Here is a 17,127-nt window from a genome sequence, read left to right on the forward strand (position 1 = left end):
CCACTGTTAGTTTCAATTTGCTATATTATTTGCTGTCCTATGATTAGCATTGGGCTAACTTACCATGTTCCACACGCATTATCCTGGCTTTTCTTAAAAAATGTCAAGTGTTATCTAGCAGGTTTTGGCTGGTTCATGAGAATCACTTTTTGCCCCTAATGCAGAATCCCTTTTAGGTTTTGGGAGGATGTGGCAGACTGTCTGATTCAAGGGTGAAGATTCAATGGCATAGCCTTGTTGGAGACACCTGCCCAACAGTGCTGAGAGAAAGCATGAGATGGGCCATCAACTTCCAATGTCCAGAGTGCTGATCAGGAGGGTAGACATTTCTCCCTGACACTATGGAAGCCATCTTTGATTACAACGGTACAGTCCAACCCACCTTCTGCTATTTAATTTGCTCTGTCCTGTACCTGCATAGTAAACCAATTATTTCCTAATTGAAATCATACTTGTAATTTCAGGACAGCATATGACAGTTGTCTTGCCACCATTTTATCTTCAAAACAGTGCCGTACTGATGGACTGAAAACTTTGCTTTCTCATCTTCAAACATAGCTAGTATCACAGAATGTAACACTTTATCCAATTCCAAATAGAGGCTAGAAGAGGGGTCTCCAACCTAGGCAACTTTAAGACTTGTGGACTTCAATTCTCAGAGTTCAATTCTGGGAGTTGAATCCACAAGTCTTAAAGTTGCCAAGGTTGGAGACCCCTGGGCTAGAAGACACACAGTATAAGATCACCATTCCTTATGGTGATATGGATTTAATAATAGATCTAAATGATACTAGCCCGCAACACCTAGATAGAAAGCAGTATCATTTATCCCATTTTTCTGAGGAAAAAAAGTCAAGTGCATATCTGTAAGACAGTATCATTAAACAGAAAACAGAAAGAGAAAGTGGACAAATAAATTAACTTCTGTGCATAGACATTATGAGGTAAAACTCAGCACTGGATTGCAAGATGGCCTCTTGTCCTTTATTTTAAGGAAGGCTTGGGCGCATACTTAAAGACTCTTTAAGACAGTTAGCAGGCAGCCTGGTTGGGGTTACAAAAAAGGCTCTAAATGCTGCTTGCAGTTTTGTTTTTGCCATTATTAATTTTTATCTAGAACTAATCAAAAGTAAAACGTGACAGAAGAAAGCCCATTCCGACAGCAATCTGAGAGGGATACTGACGTTCTCATCAAAGCAGGCTTCATTAAACAGCCTCGTCCTCGATATCAGGGCTGTCTGATGGCATGTTGACTCCTTATCCTTATCTTGCAAAAGATTATCAATTCTTGCAAAAGAAATTGTAGGATTCTTCAGCTTCACTTAAGAAGGAAAGCTCTATTTCTTCAACACTAATCTTGTTTCTTTTTTCTCAACAGCATGTCAAACAAAGGGTTGAAAAAAGAGATTTTATGACACCTCTGGAACATGTTTTTAATCCAGAGATTCAGAACTGCAGAAACACATACAGGTTTACAACTTCAATTGTTCGCTTGAGCAAAAAGTTTCACTCGTACTGTACACATCCTGCATAATTCAAAGTCAGGTTGGCCAAGCTAGGCTTGAGTTTTGAAAGACTTGGAGCAGAACGCCCACCACATGTGGTACCATATTCTATTTGATGACTACAAAGGGCTATAGTTACCATATGATCTGTGTCTTCCGAAAAGAAAGACTTCACCATTCCATCAAAGCTTGGTCAATCCTAATCTTCAAAAAGCAAAAGGAGGAACAAACTTTCCTTGCATCTTCCAGTGATGCCATCCCATCACTGCAACATCTAAACATGCAAACACTTTTTCATGTTTTAAATTTTAAGTGAGGCATCATATAAATTTAATTCATAAAATAATCTCTATGGTCCTTGGGAGATTAATTAAAGCAGAACTGTGATCCCTCCCACAGAACAGTTATCCAATCTTGATTTAAGGGAATGGACATAGCTGACTCCAGCTCTGAAATTTAAAGAGGAAACCAAAGAAGTCAAGTCTAATCTGTTTTGGAGATCAAAGCAGTGATTTACCAGGCTAAGACTTTCTTGTTGCATGATGATGTCATAAAAAAGCATAACCTGTTTTGTAATGAACAGTTTTCAGTTAAAGTCAGGTCTTAATTTCAACTGGAAAATCAATGGAACTTATTCATTTAAATTCTGGTCAATGAAATAGTTTTCCTAGAAATTTTTATTTATTTATTTATTTTCGTCACAACAGTATACACAAACAACTGTCATAGATAAAACAGCATATCTTGAAGAATATATATATATATATATATATATATATATATATATATATATATATATATATATATATATATATGTATGTATATATGTATATATGTATATATATATATTTGTTTTCTGAGGTTATATATATATAATATAATTATATATATATATATATATATATATATATATATATATATATATATATATATATATATATATATATATATATATATAGGTCTTGGTTGTTCGGCTTTCTCCGTAAAATTGGAAGTGTCTTGGCGGACGTTGACGAAGTCTCATTCGTCATCTTCAGGCTTCAACGTGCTTCTGGGAGCAATGTGTGATCGCAGCTGTTTCTTCCTTTTAACTGCTAGTGGGGTTTGAACTGATTGGGTGGGAGCTTGGCTGTGCTCTGATTGGATGGGGGTTTGTGCTCTGATTGGCTGGGGTGTGTCCTGTGTTGGTGGGGGCTTGGTTGTGCTCAGTCTAGTCTGTGCTGCAGGGGGATTTGAGCTGGTGAGCTGCATAGCTGTTGTTTGGCTTTGTGGTCGTGCTACATCTTCATAGTGGGTGTCAGTCTGCTGCATGTATGGATTGGAGGGGTTTGAAATGGCTAATGTTGCAGCTGCGGTCTGGCTTCTGGTCCTTGGTCGTGCTTCATGATCAGTGTGGGTTTGGGTCTGCTTTCTGGGTGGATGTGCAGTGGTGACATCCTGTGTGGACCTCGTGAGTGTGGGTCTGGTGTCATTCCTCGTGTTAGGGACTCGTTTGTCAATAAGGGCAGGTTTCCAAATGGCTGGTAGGCGGGAGGTATCATCTCGTTTGTTCATGCTGTGTGGGCGTTTTTCTATCTCGATGGCTTCTCTGATTATTCTGTTGTTAAAGTGTTCAGTTTTGGCGATAGTTCTGGTCTTTTTAAAGTCAATATCATGTCCTGTGACTTTAAAGTGTTGGACCAGGGAAGAAGTTGGTTCCTCTTTTTTGAATGAGTTCTTGTGTTCTTCAATGCGTGCACTTATTCTTCTGTTGGTTTGTCCAATGTATGTGGTGGGGCAGGCGGTGCATGGGATTTCATATACTCCTTGATTTTCTAACTCAATTTTGTCTTTGGGGTTTCTTAGGATGGTGGATATTTTTCTGTTTGTGCAGAATGCTGTCTTGATGTTGTGTTTGTGGAGGATCTTGCTGATTCTGTCTGTGGTGCCTTTTATATATGGGAGGAGGGCTGTTTTCTTGTTCTCTGTCTTGGATTTTAGTGGGGGGTTCTTTTTGGATTAGTTTGGTAATCCGCTGGAATCCATTGGATGTTAGTACGTTTGTGAGAGTGTGTAGTTCGGTTTTTAGGTGTTGTTCGTCAGCTAAGCGTTTTGTTCTAGAGATGAGTGTCTTGGCTACGGAGTTGATCTGTGCTGGGTGGTGGTGTGAGAGTGCATGCAGATAGCGGTTTGTGTGTGTTTTCTTCTGGTAAATGGTGTGTCCTAGGGAGCCATTAGGTTTCCTGTAGACTAAGACATCTAGGAAGGAAGTTGGTTATTAACTTCTGTGCATAGACATTATGAGGTAAAACTCAGCACTGGATTGCAAGATGGCCTCTTGTCCTTTATTTTAAGGAAGGCTTGGGCGCATACTTAAAGACTCTTTAAGACAGTTAGCAGGCAGCCTGGTTGGGGTTACAAAAAAGGCTCTAAATGCTGCTTGCAGTTTTGTTTTTGCCATTATTAATTTTTATCTAGAACTAATCAAAAGTAAAACGTGACAGAAGAAAGCCCATTCCGACAGCAATCTGAGAGGGATACTGACGTTCTCATCAAAGCAGGCTTCATTAAACAGCCTCGTCCTCGATATCAGGGCTGTCTGATGGCATGTTGACTCCTTATCCTTATCTTGCAAAAGATTATCAATTCTTGCAAAAGAAATTGTAGGATTCTTCAGCTTCACTTAAGAAGGAAAGCTCTATTTCTTCAACACTAATCTTGTTTCTTTTTTCTCAACAGCATGTCAAACAAAGGGTTGAAAAAAGAGATTTTATGACACCTCTGGAACATGTTTTTAATCCAGAGATTCAGAACTGCAGAAACACATACAGGTTTACAACTTCAATTGTTCGCTTGAGCAAAAAGTTTCACTCGTACTGTACACATCCTGCATAATTCAAAGTCAGGTTGGCCAAGCTAGGCTTGAGTTTTGAAAGACTTGGAGCAGAACGCCCACCACATGTGGTACCATATTCTATTTGATGACTACAAAGGGCTATAGTTACCATATGATCTGTGTCTTCCGAAAAGAAAGACTTCACCATTCCATCAAAGCTTGGTCAATCCTAATCTATCTTGGCATTTTTCTCATACCTCCTGATATTTTTCCAATTGAATGGCATTGACACATCCAATATATATAAGAATTATGACATGTTTTGAGAACCATTTTTCATCGAGAGACTAATGTCTTCAAACTCTTCATTCTGGTAGTAGTTTCACAAATGCTGTATAAACTGAAATTTTTCTGCTTTGAATGCATCATTCATGATGTTAAATTACACAAAGTTATGACATCAAATTGTATGTCATTCTATCATGGTATTATATAATGTCTGACATTCTATGCCAGTGACAAAACTGACATATTTGTACATGGCCCATTTATTTCTTCCTTATACATTTTAACATATTATAACATAGCTACTGATTTATTTCTCTGACCATCTCTCCTCCTCGCCCTTCTCCCTTTCAAATTTTTTGGGTAGAAATCAAAGGGACATGTAGCTGTTCACAGTCCCATTTGTTATACTCTATAGACTCAAAAACTCCATGCCCATTTGAGTGAGATATTAAATTTGTTGCACTGATAAATGCATTGGGAATTAATATTAATTAATACAATTAATATTATTTTTAAAAAATAGTAAAGATGTGAGCTACATGGAGAATGAGTAGTACCCATAAAAAAGGGTAACGAGTTTGGAAATTAATTCAACTATTTCAGAAAGACTCCGTGTTATATTAGCCTACTAACAAGTCAATAAGGAAGATGGGAAAAATGCAAAGCAATAGATGTACATCAGAGTAAGGAAAACTACAACTACGTTTCCTGCTAAAGCTCTAAAACTGACTTTCTTTTTACCCTTGAAACAGTGGTGAAATCCAACTTTTTTTACTACGGTTCTATGGGCGTGGCTTGATGGGCGTGGTGTGGTATGGTGTGATGTGGTTTGGTTTGGTAGTCAGATGTGTTCATAACCACCGTGGCGTTGCCCTTGTCTGCTGGTAGGATTATTATGCTGGTATCTTTTTCAGGTTAAGTAGTGCTGTCTGTTCCTCTTGGGTAAGTTGCCTACTAACAAGTCAATAAGGAAGATGGGAAAAATGCAAAGCAATAGATGTACATCAGAGTAAGGAAAACTACAACTACGTTTCCTGCTAAAGCTCTAAAACTGACTTTCTTTTTACCCTTGAAACAGTGGTGAAATCCAACTTTTTTTACTACGGTTCTATGGGCGTGGCTTGATGGGCGTGGTGTGGTATGGTGTGATGTGGTTTGGTTTGGTGAGCGTGGCTTGGTGGGCATGGCAGGGGAAGGATACTGCAAAGTCTCCATTACCCACCCCATTCCAGGGGAAAGATACTGCAAAATCCCCATTCCTTCTCCACTCCTGGAGGAAGGATATTGCAAAATCTCCATTCCCACCCCACTCTGGGACCAGTCAGAGGTGGTATTTGCTTCTCTGAACTGCTCAAAATTTCCACTACTGGTTCTGCTGTCACCAGGACGGGGGGTGGGGAGTGATTTTATAACTATATTAATTTATTTGATTTTTAATTAATTTTATTGTTTTTAAATGTGGTTTTTATATTCTGTAAGCTGCCTTGAGTCGCCATGGGCAAATAGGCAGCCATATAAATTTAATAATAAATAAATAAATAAAAATAAAAATGTCAATATACAATTTATCAAAATTGCATTTTCCAATTTTTTGATGATTGATTCTTCTCCTGCTCAAGATGGTGAAGACCATCCTACCAGGGTATTTGAAGTCCAGAACTGAGCAATGGACCTGAAAAACCTGCACACTTAAGACAGGGTGAAATCCAGAAATTTTCCCTACCAGTTCTGTGGGCGTGGCTTGATCATGTGACCAGGTGGGCGTGACCAACTTGTAAAATGTGGTGAAACTCACTTAACAATGCTCTTACTTAGCAACCAAAATTTTGAGTACAATTGTGGTCATAAGTTCTTTCTTTCTTTCCTCTCTCTCTCCCTTCCTCTTTCTTTCTTTCTTTCTCTATTTCTCTTTCTTTCTTTTTTCTTTCTTACTTGCCTCTCTCTTTCTTGTCTCTCTCTTCTTTCTTTCTTTCTTTCTTTCTTTCTTTCTTTCTTCCTTCCTTCCTTCCTTCCTTCCTTCCTTCCTTCCTTCCTTCCTTCTTTCTTTCTTTCTTTCTTTCTCTCTCTCTCTCTCTCTCTCTCTCTCTCTCTCTCTCTCTCTCTCACACACACACACACACACACACACACACACACACACACACAGCTCTCCTGCCACTCCAGAACTGCACCGCGCTGGGGAGTTTTCCTGCATGGACACCCGGCAGCCGCGGCGGTGGGGGCAGAGCTTGCCTGGGCTCTCTGCCAACCTGGAACTGCGCTGTGCCAGGGAGTTTTCCTGTGTGGCTGCATTGCCAACACCAGTGATGGCAGCGGCAGCAGCAGAGCACACCCTCCCCTTCGGGGACCAGAGGGTGCATGGTCGGCCCAGAAGCAGCATGTCCCCCATCATGGGCTGGATGCAGGTGGGAAGGCAAGCGGGTGGCAGTCAGCCAAAGACCTCATGGAAGCTGAGTGTGAAAGCTGAGTGCGCTAGGCCCAAAAGGTGAGTGAGCATCACCATGTCCCCCCGAGGCTGAGCGCAGCAGGTCTCCCTCCTCCCCCACCCCCGGATAGCGTCGGCTTACTTTTTAGATCCTCCACTGGTGTATTCAGCATGCCCCGGGACATCCGCCTGGTGCCTGCCCTCCCGGAACACCTCCGCTGCCCCTCTCAGCCCCAGAGCAATGGCTGTGTCTCCACCAAGGGCTGCTCTCCCACCCACTGCCCAGGCCGGGGGTGACGCTGACCTCAGAATGTGGTGCGGAAGGCAGGCAAGCATGGCAGGGCTGCAGGAAAGGGAGTAGGCTGCTAGCTCTCTTCCCCACAGCCTTGTCATGCTTGCCTGCCTTCAACGTAGCATTCCGCTTGCCTGCCTTCGCAAACTGGCCATGAGGATGCCAGGAAGGCTGTGTGGAAGGCAGGGAAGCATGGCAGGGCTCCAGGCCAGTTTGGGGGTGTGGCCAGCCAGCAATTGCTGGAGGTTTTTAAGAAGAGACTAGACAGTCACTTGTCTGAGATGGTATAGGTTATCCTGCTTGAGCTGGGCGCTGGACTAGAAAACCTCCAAGTTCCCTTCTAGTCTATTCTAACTTAATTTAGTACACTCTTTTCACATATCAATACTTCTGTAAACCAAGACAACAAATCAATTTACCATCATAAAAAGATATATGACATAACAAATGGTCTTCTTTTCTGGCACCTAGTATAGCAAATACAGTATATGCCGTATTTAGTCTGTTACAAAAACAATGTTCTAAATCAGCCAAATGTGCAAAACAGCTGAAGGGTAGGTAGTAATGGATTGAAATACTTATTGCAAAAATTATGTTTCACTCCAAATTCCACAGATGTCTTTCTTGCAAAGCAGTCTTCAACTTTGCTTCCAATTTCATTTTAGGTGATAAACTACCCTAATGAACTAAATTTTAGGACTGTAAGCTATTATCTTCACTATTCTCAAAATCATGTAAAATAGCTCAGATGGTTTGCCTGAAAAAGAGTTTCCATATTTTTAAAGGTAAATGATCAGCTATTTTGTTACATGATAACATTCTTACTGGGTAAAAGGCGACAGCATTTTATTAGACTTAAGGGCAAAATGGATACTCACCATTACTGAGATGTGAAGGATCCGTAGCTCTTCTTCTGCTGATTCGCTCTGGGGTTCTTCTGTGGGCTCTAAACCAGGGGAGACGGGTGTGCCATCTTGATGGTGGATGTGGAAGAGCAAGGTGCCATTTTCCAGCCACTGCTGTCTCCATCGCACCAACGGGATATCTTCTGTATTGCCTGAAATCTCTGTGGATAAGAGAGGACAATAAATGCAAATTAGCATAAATAGTCTCTCACTAACCCAAGCCAACACAGTTATTAGTCAGGGACAATGGGAAGTGTACTAGAACTTTAGAATGTACCAGGATAGTCTCTTAAAAAAACCAGAACAGTATGTGCCAACTAGCATTCTTGCATTGATACCCTCAGAGCACCCTTCTCTAACTTTACCATTTAAATTTGGCAAACAAAAGACCAGCAGCTAGGATAAGATATATGGAAGCAAAATTATTATTATTATTATTATTATTATTATTATTATTATTATTATTATTATTATTATTATTATTAATGACATTCAGATGAGTGTAATATACTATCCTTTCTTTAAAAAATCTCCCAAAAAAATCCTAATCTTCAAAAAGCAAAAAGGAGGAACAAACTTTTCCTTGCATCTTCCAGTGATGCCATCCCATCACTGCAACATCTAAACATGCAAACACTTTTTCATGTTTTAAATTTTAAGTGAGGCATCATATAAATTTAATTCATAAAATAATCTCTATGGTCCTTGGGAGATTAATTAAAGCAGAACTGTGATCCCTCCCACAGAACAGTTATCCAATCTTGATTTAAGGGAATGGACATAGCTGACTCCAGCTCTGAAATTTAAAGAGGAAACCAAAGAAGTCAAGTCTAATCTGTTTTGGAGATCAAAGCAGTGATTTACCAGGGCTAAGACTTTCTTGTTGCATGATGATGTCATAAAAAAGCATAACCTGTTTTGTAATGAACAGTTTTCAGTTAAAGTCAGGTCTTAATTTCAACTGGAAAATCAATGGAACTTATTCATTTAAATTCTGGTCAATGAAATAGTTTTCCTAGAAATTTTTATTTATTTATTTATTTTCGTCACAACAGTATACACAAACAACTGTCATAGATAAAACAGCATATCTTGAAGAATATATATATATATATATATATATATATATATATATATATATATATATATATATATATATATATGTATGTATATATATATATATATATATATATATTTGTTTTCTGAGGTTATATATATATAATATAATTATATATATATATATATATATATATATATATATATATATATATATATATATATATATATATATATAATTAAAATTATTCATCAACTATATTAATTGGATATAATGAACGGAACAATAGGACAGGAACGGTAGGCACATTTGTGCTCTTATGCACATGGATTTTGAGTAGAGACTATGGAGTCAGGTAATGAGTTCCAAGCATTAACAACTCTGTTACAGAAGTCATATTTTCTGCAATCAAGTTTGAAGCGATTGACATTTAGCTTGAATCTATTTTTTGCTCTTGTAATATTGCGATTGAAGCTGAAGTAGTCTTTTATAGGAAGGATATTGCAATAGATGATTTTGTGTGTTAAACACAGGTCATGTCGAAGTCGACGGAGTTGTAAGTTTTCTAATCCCAGGATTTCAAGTCTGTCGGTATAAGGTATTTTGTTGTTTTTGGAGGAGTGAAGAACTCTTCTAGTAAAATATTTCTGGATTCGTTCTATTGTGTTTATGTCAGAGATGTGGTATGGGTTCCAGACGGATGAGCTGTATTCAAGAATAGGTCTGGCAAATGTTTTGTATGCTCTAGTGTAGAGTTTTTTGAAAAGAAGCTGCGTAAAATTAGGTTTACAACTCTTAGGGCCTTTTTTGCTATGTAGTTGCAGTGGGCTTTGGCATTAAGGTCATTAGATATGAGAACTCCAAGGTCTTTGACAGGGTGGGGGTCGTCAGTTAGGTAATGTCCATCCAGTTTGTACTTGATGTTGGGGTTCTTTTTTCCAATATGTAAGACTGAGCATTTGCTGGTTGAGATTTGGAGTTGCCAAGTTTTAGACCAATCAGAAATTAAGTCTTCTTGAAGGGCAGAAGTATTATTCGTGGTATTAAATAGTTTGACCTCATCAGCAAAGAGAACACAATAACTTGAGATTAAGTCACAGAAATCATTTATGTATAGTATGAAGATCGTTGGTCCAAGAACACTACCTTGGGGAACGGCACTTTTGACAGGAACAGGATTCGATATAGCGTTGCCAATTTTGACCACTTGTTGTCTGTTTGACAGAAAGGCATTTATCCAATTGTGAAGAGGTCCCGAAATACCGTAGGATTTTAGTTTAAGGAGTAGTTTATCATGTACTACTGAATCAAAAGCTTTGCAGAAGTCTATGTAGATTGCATCTATTGCTTTTCCTTGATCAAGGTTGGTAGTCCATATATTTTTGCAGTGGAGTAGTTGTAGGTTACAAGACAATTTTTTTCTAAAACCAAATTGTTTATTAGATAGAAGGTTGTTTGTTTCAAGATGGAGTGTAATTACTTGCTTCATTTCCAGTCTTTGTATCCCTTTGCCCACAAAAACATATCAACTTTCAAATTTCACTGTACTTAACTTTACAAGTTGTTGATATATAAACACAGGCCCATACAGAAGATAGAATAATAGAGTTGGAAGGGACCTTGGAGGTCTTCTAGTCCAACTCCCTGCTCGAGCAGGAGACCCTATTTCATTTCAGACAAATAGTTGTCCAGTCTCTTTTTGAAAACCCCCAGTGATGGAGCATCCACAACTTCTGAAGGCAAGCTATTCCACTGGTTGATTGTTCTCACTGTTAGGAAATTTCTCCTTAGTTCTAGGTTGTTTCTGTCCTTGATTAGTTTCCAACCATTGTTTCTTGTCTTGCCTTTTGGTGCTTTGGAAAATAGTTTCAAATTCATATGTATATCTCTAATCTATATCAGGGGTGTCAAACTCATGGCGGCGTCATGTGAACTTTTTTCCCTTTCACTAAACTGGGCATGGGTGTGGCCAGCGCATGATCCATCTGGTCTGCAGGCCAGGAGTTTGGCAGCCCTGATCTATATCTGTATCTGTCAGATCTCTGGTAAAGAAAGACTCCTTACACCCTCTCTGAACTCTGAAATGTTATCAGAGTTGCAGTTTCAATAGCTCCCCAATCTTCTTTCTTTTTTTTTTTTTTTTGTTTTTGTTTACATTTATACCCCGCCCTTCTCCGAAGACTCAGGGCGGCTTACAATGTATAGGGCAATAGTCTCATTCTATTTGTATATATTTACAAAGTCAACTTATTGCCCCCCCAACAATCTGGGTCCTCATTTTACCTACCTTATAAAGGATGGAAGGCTGAGTCAACCTTGGGCCGGGCTCGAACCTGCAGTAATTGCAGGCTTTGTGTTTCCACATTGATTCTGCTTCCATTATTATTAAAGCAGTATTTGAAGGATTAGATAACAAATCTTAAGCATATCCATGATTTTTAAAAGGAAATGTGAACTCTGCATAGACACAGCTAAGAAAGCCAGCATGTTTACATATGTTCTTACACCCAGGGGCAGATTAAATTTTATCTAAATACAACTAGAGAAGCTGAAGAGCCAATTCATGGAGACACTAATTTAATAAATCAACTATGTGTCCAGAATATTAATTTTTCTTATAAGACTAACTCCAGGCTAAAAATGTACATAGAGTTACTGGATGTTTAAAATAACAATTTAACGCCATTGGGTATGATCTTATCTTCATAAAAAATTCCTTTGGGTTCTATTATATAATCTTATCCTACTTTCTGTTATCAGTTGCCTCTATGTAGACATAGTGTCATTTATTTCAGCATTTAATGACTCAGAATAGCCACTAAATTTGATCTCATCACATCTCTAGCTTTGGCCACTTCTAGCAAAAATAAAATCATTCAGAAGAACTAACAACAAAAGGGGATGGATAGAGCTCCATAAGATAGGGGAGATCCCTCTATGCAAATGAACAATTCTATTGAGTCACAATGTGCTCAGGAAAACAACAGTACTCCAAATGAAAAGGACATTAATGGGGTTCAATGGAAAGGCTACAGCAGAGTTTTCATGAATTATTTCACACCCTCTTCTCTTTGAGGATTGCACTTAAATGTTTGTCCCATCAATATTATTTTTGCCCATTTCTCTCCATCATGTCTGCGCAGATGATCATTACAGTTAGCATCTGTCACCATTATCATCCCACACCATTTGAGTGCTTGAGAAAGTCAACCTGCAATTGATGCTAAGGGCACTGGTCACATCTGATGCTACCATACGCTGTATACTGAAAAGTAACAAATGTTTTCCCTTACAGTTATTAACCCTTGGCTCCAGATGGCTGTTTTTTAATCTCTTTGTTGGATGCTAATGCCAGTGTTAATGACTTTTCATCTAAGGCCTTAATGGAAGTCACTTGGGGGAATCAGCCTTACCATCAATATCTTTCAAACTTTGAACTTGAAAGCTGTGCTTTCCAATTTTCCCCCCTCCCTGGATCTAAATATGCAACCCCATCACATAGATTCATGAGCTGTACCCTTAAAAAAAGACATCATTAACAAATGCAGTAATTTAGCATACCAAGGGCATATAGCCCTAGTCCTTTTTAAACATGATACAAACAGCAATTCCTTTCTGGAGACTCCTTAATAAAGGTCATGCTGCAAAACTGCTGCAAAACTAACAAGCAGTATGCTGAAGACCTTCTACATTTACAGGTCTTTATTAGTACAACCTACCCTATTGAGGCAACCTACCCTATTGAGATAATATAAGGTGGCCACCACAATATATCATGGATCCAGTTTAGATGGATCGGAGTCATCTACAAAATCCAGTGCAAAGGAACTTAATACTTATCCCAGCATTGACAATATTCTAATGGAAAAAGAAGTGATTTCAATAGAGTAAAACTTTATATGTAAATAACATGAAATGTTGCTGAATATCTAATGTTCACTAAATAATAATGGAACAGTTAATACAAAAATGTATGTGAGAGAAAAGCAGGCAGAATTTTGAATTTAGCAAACTTTTGGATACTGAATTTGGCAGTACTTGACTTCTCTTTTTAAAATAAAAAATTGGAATAGCTTGTGTCCAAGAATTTAAATGACCCCTTCCAGCCTGGCTTTGGGAAAAATCCATTAAAACATGGCTGTTTCATCAGCTATGACTCATCCCTCTGATTAAAAAAAGGTATCTTAATTTTGGGCACTGACTTTTATATTCCAATTCTTTACATATTTTGTATGGATTGTTGAGTTCCTATTGTTTATGTTATTTCTTTTAACCAGTGTTGGGGGGTGGGGGAAGGAATCGTATAGCACTCTAAGTCATTTTTATGTGCAATGGTTTAAAGCAGGACTCTCCAAACTTGGCAACTTTTAAGACTTGGGGACTTCAACTCGCAAAATTCCCCAGCCAGCATGGTTGGCTGAGGAATTTTAGGAGTTGAGGTTCCCAAATCTTAAAGTTGCCAGGTTTGGAGACTCCTGTTTTAAAGGCTTGTAAATTGAATTAAATAAATAGATGGTGGGCAACAATTTGAGACTAGTAAGTAAGTTTATTACAGCCATAGGTCAGAACAAATAAAAAAACACTCAGTAAATATACAATTAAAAATTCAAGAATAAAATAATATATATCAAATAAAATCTATGATAAAAACCAGTTATCTGTTATGTAACTTAACATTAAAATACTACTGACATCAATCGTGTCTAATACCGTTCCTAAGATTAAAATACATGATCTCAACCAATAGGGTCTACAAATTCTATCTTTTGTTTATGATTGTTGAACACTGATCTGCCACATTCTAATATGTTATGATAATCCAGTTCTTTATTTTTTTTTCTTGTTAAAAATTGTAATTCCCAACAGGAGATTCTTTGAATGTTCGACTGCTAAAACTAAGATACAAAGCATGATATTTATACCGTTAAAAATAACTGACAATATCTAAGTAGTGATATTATTTTATTTAAATATCCATATAAATATTCATCCATAAAACACTTATCTTTATAGTTCGTACCATGAAACCACCATGAGCTGAATTGACTTTTTAGAATGAATGGCGGTGCCATTCAAATTGAGCCTCAACTGCAATTGACTGATCAGTGAACACACCCTCTTCAGGTATGCAGAAGGAAGATGAGTACCAGGCTCCTTCAAGTATCACACACAGGTCTTCTGTGTTCCTTCTAAAATGTAAATGCTACACACAGCACACAGCAAGTGCAACTGGAGGCAGAGCTAGTGTAAAGAAATCCCTTGTTCTTTCTTCTTTGCAATGTTTTCAGCCTTGGGGCAAAAGATAACAACAAACCAATCTCTGTGCAGGTAAAGAAAAAAAACGAGCAGCGAGGAAGCATTTTAATTTCCAGAGCCAGAACTTTGGAATCATTCTTACAGTCTATTCATGCTAGTTAAATCATACTGTGCTTTCTTCTTACTATTAAGGGAACATGGGATGTGATTTCCAGGGCCACCTTAATTGAACAAAACCTATGAACAAATAATGTCTCTTCAAGGCTGACAATCAAGGCAATGGCCATTCCCTGTTGGCAAGGTATCTAAGCATATTTAAGAAATCTAGGCAAAATGTGCACTTGGGGTGGGAGGAGAGGGTGCTTTATACAGATGATAGACTGAAGACTAATTTCTTTAAGTGCTTATTACAGCAAAGAGGACAAAGCATTTTTGCAAATTAAGGCGTGGTGCAGGGAACAAAGAAAGCTCGTTGTTCATCATAGAGAATGTGGACATGTTCATAACTGAGGCATGGTGTTTGATCCAGCATTTGCCTCTGTGTTCGATTATTCTCTCTGAGAAGCAGAGCAACACTGAGCGATATACCATGACACCCTTCTTTGATTCTTCTCCTACTTTTAAAAAGAGCTCCTAGCGCACTTGATTATGGATAAAACTAAATATACGCAAGCACGTGTGCATAAAGATTTCAGAGTTTAGGCGTCTGAACTGCAATATAGTATTTCTCTTCTTTCATTGTCTTTCTCCTGCAAAGTCTAAGAGACGAACCAAAAACAAACAAAAAAACTCTTTGGCAAGTTTGTAAGAATGTTGATTTGCAAAAATATTTCGAGCTCAGAATTTCTTTGAAATGAATATCTTATTCATTGAAGCCAGGAAAATACAACTATATCAACTTTATTTTTAATGGAAGAGATTTTTATTTTACCTTTCCACAAATGGATGGCAGAGAAATTCAGTAATGAGTCATTTAATTTAGAGATTCAGCTTTGATCATTGTTATCTGACACTCTATCAGCCTCTTTGTGGAAAGTTCCATCTCTTCCTCTGTGACAGAAACAAAAAGATCTCTTTTTCTAAGATGCACTTCAGGCATTACTAAGTGCACTGTGCATAGTATGGCATGTAAAAACTTCATGTCTCTTCCTACTCTCAGCATATATTTTGGCTCTCAAGTCTCAAGGATTAGAAAGTAAAAGTTCTCTTCTTATTTCACTAAAAGGAGAACCAGGTTAGCAGTGTGCAGAGATATGGAGAAGTCTTCTGAATCAACTTTCCAAGCCCTCAATTGCAATAGCTCATCTATATATTCTATGCAAATTCATGCAGGAATTGCTCAAAGTGGCCTATGGATAGATAATATGGATTCTATAACAACCACTGATAAGAAGGTAAATACAACTCTTACTCTTTCAGGCTATCAATATTCTCTTTCATTTGCAGAAAAAGGGAGATCAGACTTTACTATTTGGATTCCTAATCTCAATCTGTTCCCTCCCAACTTCTGCTGTTAGGTGATCCCATGCATCTTTATATTTGAGAGCACTGACATAATCTACATCCTACATCCAAACAACATAATCTACATCACTACATCCTACAACATCTTGAGTCTCCAAAGACCTATGCAAGGGTCCTTTTTGTAGACTTTAGTTCAGCATTCAATACCATCATTCCAGACATTCTTCTAACTAAGCTAAACCAGCTACAGGTACCGGAACAGACTTGTAAGTGGATCACAAGCTTCCTAACAAACAGGAAGCAGCAGGTGAAGCTAAGCAAGATCACATCAAATACCTGTACAATTAGCACAGGGGCCCCCCAAGGCTGTGTGCTCTCCCCACTTCTCTTCTCTCTGTATACCAATGACTGCATCTCCAATGATCCATTTGTTAAGCTACTGAAGTTCGCAGATGACAACAGTGATTGGTCTCATTCGAGACAATGACGAATCCGCATATAGACGAGAGGTCGAACAACTAGCCTTGTGGTGCAACCAAAACAATCTGGAACTGAACACACTCAAAACCGTAGAAATGGTGGTAGACTTTAGGAAAAACCCTTCCATACTTCCACCTCTCACAATATTTGACAACACAGTATCAACAGTAGAAACCTTCAAATTTCTGGGTTCTATCATATCGCAAGATCTCAAATGGACAGCTAACATCAAAAACATCATTAAAAAAGGACAACAAAGAATGTTCTTTCTGCGCCAACTCAGTAAGCTCAAACTGCCCAAGGAGCTGCTGATCCAATTCTACAGAGGAATTATTGAGTCTGTCATTTGCACCTCTATAACTGTCTGGTTCGGTTCTGCAACCCAACAAGAAAAACACAGACTTCAGAGGATAATTAGAACTGCAGAAAAAATAATGGCTACCAACTTGCCTTCCATTGAGGACCTGTATACTGCACGAATCAAGAAGAGGGCCGTGAAAATATTTGCAGATCCCTCGCATCCTGGACATAAGCTGTTTCAACTCCTACCCTCAAAACGACGCTATAGAGCACTGCACACCAGAACAACTAGACACAAGAACAGTTTTTTCCCGAAGGCCATCACTCTGCTAAACAAATA

At 38.4% G+C, this 17,127-nt stretch overlaps 1 protein-coding gene across 1 annotated transcript in view; it reads right to left on the reverse strand.

Annotated features, from left to right (window-relative positions):
- ASTN1 (astrotactin 1) overlaps positions 1-17,127 on the reverse strand; it is a 251,664-nt gene that overhangs the window by 160,977 nt on the left and 73,560 nt on the right. The window contains exon 2 of the mRNA XM_058177507.1: positions 8,204-8,391. Coding sequence (XP_058033490.1) covers positions 8,204-8,391 — 188 coding nt within the window. The remainder of the gene's footprint in view (positions 1-8,203; positions 8,392-17,127) is intronic.

This window comes from Ahaetulla prasina, chromosome 3 (assembly GCF_028640845.1).
Source record: "Ahaetulla prasina isolate Xishuangbanna chromosome 3, ASM2864084v1, whole genome shotgun sequence".
Lineage (NCBI taxonomy): Eukaryota > Metazoa > Chordata > Lepidosauria > Squamata > Colubridae > Ahaetulla > Ahaetulla prasina.